Source organism: Xylocopa sonorina, chromosome 4, assembly GCF_050948175.1.
Source record: "Xylocopa sonorina isolate GNS202 chromosome 4, iyXylSono1_principal, whole genome shotgun sequence".
NCBI lineage: Eukaryota > Metazoa > Arthropoda > Insecta > Hymenoptera > Apidae > Xylocopa > Xylocopa sonorina.
This window is the reverse complement of record NC_135196.1, coordinates 14548070-14554592: the sequence shown is the minus strand read 5'-3', so window position 1 is coordinate 14554592 and position 6523 is coordinate 14548070. Positions and strand designations below refer to the sequence as shown.

At 36.8% G+C, this 6523-nt stretch overlaps 1 protein-coding gene and 1 long non-coding RNA gene across 2 annotated transcripts; one reads left to right on the top strand and one right to left on the bottom strand.

Annotated features, from left to right (window-relative positions):
• Positions 1-2015: 2015 nt before the first annotated feature.
• On the top strand, positions 2016-6319 carry LOC143422776 (uncharacterized). Its single transcript, XM_076893685.1, has 3 exons — positions 2016-2209; positions 5409-5879; positions 6039-6319. Exons 1-3 carry the CDS (start codon positions 2024-2026, stop codon positions 6132-6134), a joined length of 753 nt encoding a protein of 250 aa, XP_076749800.1. The 5' UTR covers positions 2016-2023; the 3' UTR covers positions 6135-6319.
• LOC143423142 (uncharacterized) lies at positions 2654-3226 on the bottom strand. Its single transcript, XR_013101793.1, has 2 exons — positions 3040-3226; positions 2654-2883 (listed from the first exon to the last, which is right to left on the bottom strand). It is a non-coding gene; the product is annotated as an uncharacterized LOC143423142 (long non-coding RNA).
• Positions 6320-6523: the final 204 nt, after the last annotated feature.

Sequence of the window (6523 nt, the reverse complement as noted above, 5' to 3'; positions counted from 1 at the left end):
CGTTGAAATATTTCGCATAGTCAACACAGTGACAGCTTCCGTAACTACATAGTGTACGGCTATCTTCGACGTTACTATTTAGATATGCATTTGCATCGACGTGCTAATCTATTTTCACTTCTTTGAAAGGGAAAACGTCATAATATAGTGAGACAGCTTAAATTTCTTAGTGAATGAAAAATGTTAATATCATATGTTACACTTTCCGTCCAAGGTTCGCTTAAACATTTGTAATAGAATTAATAATAATTAATTATCATCTTCAATTTTATCTTCCTCAAGTTTATGGAACCAAACGTTTAAAGCGCTTCTGAAGTAGCGCAAAGGGCGATTAGTTTATTGATATTGTTCGTTTTTAGCTCATCGAGCGAAACGTAGATCGACAGTGAAAGATGGTCGCAGTCCGAAACAGGGTGAAGACTGTTAATGTGGTGTTGACGGTGTCGCTAGTGGAACGGAGGCCCGAAGAACGAGAAGTTATTTGGCCCAACAGTGGAAAGCGGCAGGTGTTCCGGGTTAATATTCGTAGCGAAGAGGATTGTTTTGCAACACTAACTCTCTGGGCAGCTTACGTGCCTGTGCCCGTCTCGTAATTAGTTTGACTTTCACCGTGAGGGCCACCATACCGGGTACACTTTCGCTCGTCTTCATTTCGCCCACCGCTACACCACCTCTGGCTTGCTCTTGCCTCTGGAATTACGTTACGTAGAAAATACCCGAATGCGTCCGCAGGAATTTAGGCCGATATCAAGGACGTTCTCCCGCAACCTCGTCGGATTCAGACCGTCGATACGACGGTCGAGAGTGTCCTCGAGAGTAACCTCTTGTCCTCGTGTATCCGTGACTCATGAAATCGACGAAATCTCTTCCCGAGTGGCACGCGATTAAGGTACAATACGTGCCGTACGGCGTTGCGCATCCGTGTCCGTTTGCCTAACGTGCTTTGATGTAATCAGGGTTGCTTGTAATCTCGGAAATCGGATCCGCTGCGATACGAAATACGTTTACTTTTCTTTGATGTAACGCCGCGTTGCTTCGTCGGCGTTTGAACACAACGTGCCATTTCGCATCTCCCTTCAAACTTTCCTTCATAGTCTCAATTTTTCCTTGTTTCATTCCTGATTAAATTAAGGGATCGAAGAATGACGACATTACATTACCATATCTTCGTTGCCTGTAATAAAACAGAAAAAGAATTAAATTAAATTTTAATTATAATAATCAGGTAAAAAGAGAGAAGAGGTTACAAAACATTTTCGTCTTTTTATGCCCTCCAAGTATTGTTCACCGGTTCCAAATTTGAATAATTTACGATCGGAACGATTGTACCTGAATTTCGATTCGAATACGATCTTTGCTGTCTCTGAGTTTGCCTCGTATACCATGTATAAACATGTATATAAGTTATTAATATTCCAACAGCCGAGCTAAGTTTAACAGAAATGCTAATTAATTCTTATTATAGATCCAATGATGCGTTACAATCTATATATGTATATACATTTTGCTCGAGTTGTTATTTTTTGATTCTCATCAATTAATCTGAAGTTAATCCGCTTTGTTCTCATTAATTCAGTACACAACAAGAATATATAACTAATGTCGTTAGTCTCCCTCGTAGACGATGAATTTTTACTAAAATCGACATAAATGATACCCATGTACGTAGAACAATTCTGTAAGTTTCATTTTTATATTGATATTCGAGAATTAAGATTCAAGTATAGACAATCAAAAGAGCAACAAAATAGGATTCGTTTCACGAATTGCTGATCGGTTCTCAAGCATCTCCGTGACTCTCGATAATATCTAAACGCACGCGAAAGTAATTAAATTAAAATACGCTATAAATAAAAGAAGACCCTTTGTTCCCGCTTCCGATCCCGCAAAATTTCCCGGTGCACAAGTTTCGCCTCCGCGATCCATTCTAGACGAAATGAAAACTGGGGACGCCGTTTATCCGTAATAAGATCAGGGTTACGTAGTCCAGTGAACGAAGATCGTCCGATCGGTGATCGAACGAATGAAGAAAGAGGATCGAGGATGTTCCTTTTCCCCTCTTCGAACCCGTATAAAAGTCCGAATGTGTCGATCCGGCCGACACAACTGTGAAAGATCGTCAGTGAAAGACGTTCTCCTTTACGACGTCCACATTTCGGCCTCGTATCCTCTCGATTACCGCAAAAATTCAACGATGTTGGTCCTACTGGTGAGTTGAGTTGTTGGATTCCTTTGTCGTGCACTTTCCTTCGCCTCTGTTGTCTTTTCCTCCTGATCCGTACGATATAACTATTCCTTTAGATTGGATACTGATTAATTTTTTACGGTTCTTAATTAGCCCATAATTACATTGGTCAGATCATAATAACCTTATATGATTTTCCTCTTATCTATGTTATTGTTCAATTAGTCCCTATATGTTACTACCATTATTTTTTATACCATGTTATTAACACAAAATCCAACTTCAATTTGCACCTTTTCGTCAATTAATCCTTAAGTGTTCTGATAGTATTTTAGAATAACCCCATCAGTTAGAGTATAATACGTAGAATAATTTTCAAACGATATAAAATTATTTTTCGATACAATTTTACTCTTCATATTTTAATTAAGCTGGACTTTGCGTTTTAATGTAGTAGACTCATGTAGTAATGATAGTTAATAATTCTAAATTCCATATGCATTAATTCATTAATGCAATCAGTAGTTGCTAACTATTCTAAATGGTAATATGCGATATAAATAATTATATGCGACTAAATAGTGCAAGTAATTAAAATTTAAATTGATCCTGGTATGATCCTGGTTTTGTTTTAACTGAATATTTACTCTTATTCTTCTTCTCTGAAAACTTCTTTCCATTGAAAGAAGAAAATGATCCTAAAAATGAAACGTAAATCTGTAAGTGATTCTCACGCGATATTACTATAATTATTAATTACTAAAGTTTCCTTTCATATAAAACAATAATAATCTTGAAACGTGAGAATTCAGCGTTTCGATATCGGAAAAGTACGGTGAATACGGTGAAAGTACTTGTCCGAATTCGGACAATCTCCAAATACTTGTTCTGCAAGGTCTGGTGAGACATGCAGAACATTTAACGGCTCCTTGCAGTTCGATGCATGTCATTTTTCCAGAATCAGCAATCTTGTACTCCGTGATCTGCCTTCGTGACTTGACTTCTCCTGGAATTCGTTGGTGGTTCCCAATGTCTTATGCATACTGTGACTTTATCTTCCAATAATCCATTAATTATCAATGATTTACAAATTGCACATAACATTTTAATATCTTTCAGCGTTGCGATGTAATGATAGACTTAATACTGAAACAAAGTTATAAATTGATTATTTAACTTTCAGTTTTCACCATTTTATAATTTAATCAGTTTAAAATTCATTAAATGAGCTGTTCGATAAGCTGTATGTCATATGAAAAAGTATTGCAGTTGCTTGTGTTTAAGAATTCAAAGGAAATTGAATAAAAAAATATAGCAGTTATGATAATCCTTGATTAATGCTTGGCGCAATTAACGCTTGGTAAAATTAATTTAGTGTCAAGAAATTTCTTCCAAAGAACTGTATTGATTATAACGCGTTCCCAAATGTAATGTTGCATTTTAAATACTCGATGTAACGGTATTAAAAAAAAATTGCAATTGTGATTACTTGTTACAGGAACTGATCTCTTATCGCTTATCGCATTCAAGCAGACATAGATATGAAAGATAGAAAGTATTAAATTACGAAAAGAACATTAAATGCCCAACTTCTTACAATCAAAGTATTCCATCTTAATTGCTATCTCAATTATTCAGTAGAACGTTTTTTCTACTCATAATTACATACAGTACGGCACGTATCGTGATTCTAGAAATAATTAAGAGTAAGCAATAAACAATCAGACGAATACCCTTTCAATTTGTTCCAATCAGTGATACATCCATCAGAAAGAGGAGTTCAACAATGTCAAATTGCATGCATGTAAAGCGTCCGTTCGAAAGTAGCCGAATTGTTTTCACGAAGAAAGTTGATCGCGTATTCTAGGTGCATGAGGCTATATGTACTGATTCATGGTCAGCCTGTATGAAAACATACTTATGGTGTAAGTACGTGCTGGAAATGCAATGAACGACCATTTCGCAATCAATTCTCTACCATGTTAAATTGTAACGCTTATGCAATCGGCATCTCTTTCCTGCAATATACAAAAGAATTAAAAAGAACTGCGCGAACCGGCAATCACGTCGGATTTTAAACGACATAAACGTATTCAGCTAGTACTCAACGACCGTTTCATTATCTTAGCCGACGACAGGACTATTCGTGTTACTTCCTGCTGAGGTCCGCGCCTTGACACGGCAATTGCGTTAACCGTGAGGCTTTCCTTTTCTCTTAATCTTTATCACTTCCTTGTCTGTAATCGTATTTACTTGTAGTTACAATTGCAGAAAAAATACAGCAGAATTCCATTTATCTGAATTCCTGCTGGACCCGATTTAAGGTCGGTGTTCACTTGTTGCGATCCTCGCCATCGTAAGGGAAAGCCAACAGCCGAAAGTAAAAGTAAAAGGTGCTACTTATTTTTGTCAGATCTCGTCACTGGAAATAATTAGCGCGGTATCTTAATTACGGCGTCATTGTGTCAATTCTATTTTCTCTCCTCTCGTTCTAAAAAAATCAGTGTTAATTGTTTTTAAACGGAAAATGGCTAAGGTTGATATTTAAAAGAAACGAATCAATTATCTCAAACGAACGGATTAAATTGCAAGTAATAGCATTCATTTGTTTTATTACATTTAACTTTGATTCATTAGATCGAACGTCTCTCGTTCTGGTGCCACAAAGTTTTACATATACTTACACATATTTCGCAAAGAAATCTAGAAGATTACGTCAAACCATGGAGATTGGCAATCCGTGTAAACGTTGTTACATTGCATCCAAAACTGAGAGTGAATACAAAAGTATTGTAACAATCGTAAGGTGTGTTTGATGCGTTTAAAACAGGTTCGAAACTATGTCAACGCGCATCTAATGTATCCTAAAGAGAGAACACAATTAAACATTCATCCGATAACTGTGCTCTTTAATCAAGTCGATTACGCTAATTATAATTACATACCATGCATCTGGCTTCTTTCAACATATAATTAAACATACTTATTATAAATGTCCAATAAAAATATTAAACAATTATTGAGAAAACCTACCAGTGAATAACGTAACAAATTTTCGGATATTTTCTACAAGCGTTATCGTTGTGACTTGACTGCATGAAAATTTATAAGCTAAACCATTGCAATATCTCATATGTATGCACATGTCCTGCCGCTTATACTACTTTGTATCCTTCTCTTTCGTTGCAAATCATTTTCGGTTAAACTAAACACTTTTTTATAGACCACGCTACTATTGGTAGCTTCAACGACAGTGTACTCGAAACCAGCACCGGAACCACCCTCAAACTCCTACTTCCCTCCATCGAGTGGCGGTGGATTACCAAGCGGATCGGGTAGCTATGGTCCACCATCGGTCCCGGATCGGTATGGGCCACCCCAACAGCAACCTATCGTACATAAACATGTTTACGTCCATGTGCCACCGCCAGAAGCACCGGAATACAAACCACCTAAATACATACCACCCGCTGCACCAGCGCAAAAGCACTACAAGATCGTATTCATAAAGGCACCCACACCACCGACGCCCACAGCACCAGCGCTGCCGCCATTACCACCGCAGGACGAAGAGAAAACGTTGATTTACGTGTTGGTAAAGAAACCAGAAGAGGCGCCAGAAGTGGTGTTACCTACTCAAGCACCAACGCAACCTAGCAAACCAGAAGTCTACTTTATACGATACAAGACGCAGGTAAGCGATTGTTTATATATTGTCTGTTGGTACTAAGATTATTCATTCAAGTTAGATAAAAATACTTGCATATATGTTTTATTACACTGATCTAAAAAATATAAGAAAGATAGTATTTTTATTTACTCATCCTCTCTTACGATATTCTTAATATTCCAGAAAGAAGCACAAAATGCAGAATACGGACCACCACAGCAATCACCACCTTCGGATAACTATGGTGCTCCACCATCGAGTTCTGGTGGACCCTATTAAGTAATCTTATTGCAAGTATTAATGTTTCCTACGACTCGAATACTCAGAACATATGAATCTTTTGATTCAGAAAGACTTTACTACTAAACAAGAATGTTCACCTGATATGATTTCCATTGCAGGAATTTTCGTAAGACAATATTTCTATTTATTATTATAAATGCCTACGTTGTAGATGATTGATGACAAAGAAATCTGTTAATACCATTTGTTTCTTTTAGTTGTATAAAAGTTATGCGTTACATCAAGAAATTAGCTGTACAATTGAAAATGTTTTCCGTGCAAATGTAATTAATTAACTAGGAAAACTATTTAGGATTGGTCATAGAGTATTATCAAATGTAGAACAATTGAATGCATGTATAGATGAGTTTAGGATGTTTTTTGAT

Coding starts and splice junctions, on each gene's coding strand:
- LOC143422776 (XM_076893685.1), top strand. CDS start 2,024: ATGAAGAAAGAGGATCGAGGATGTTCCTTTTCCCCTCTTCGAACCCGT. Junction 2,210..5,408: donor CAACGATGTTGGTCCTACTG/GTGAGTTGAGTT, acceptor ACTTTTTTATAG/ACCACGCTACTATTGGTAGC. Junction 5,880..6,038: donor TTATACGATACAAGACGCAG/GTAAGCGATTGT, acceptor TTAATATTCCAG/AAAGAAGCACAAAATGCAGA.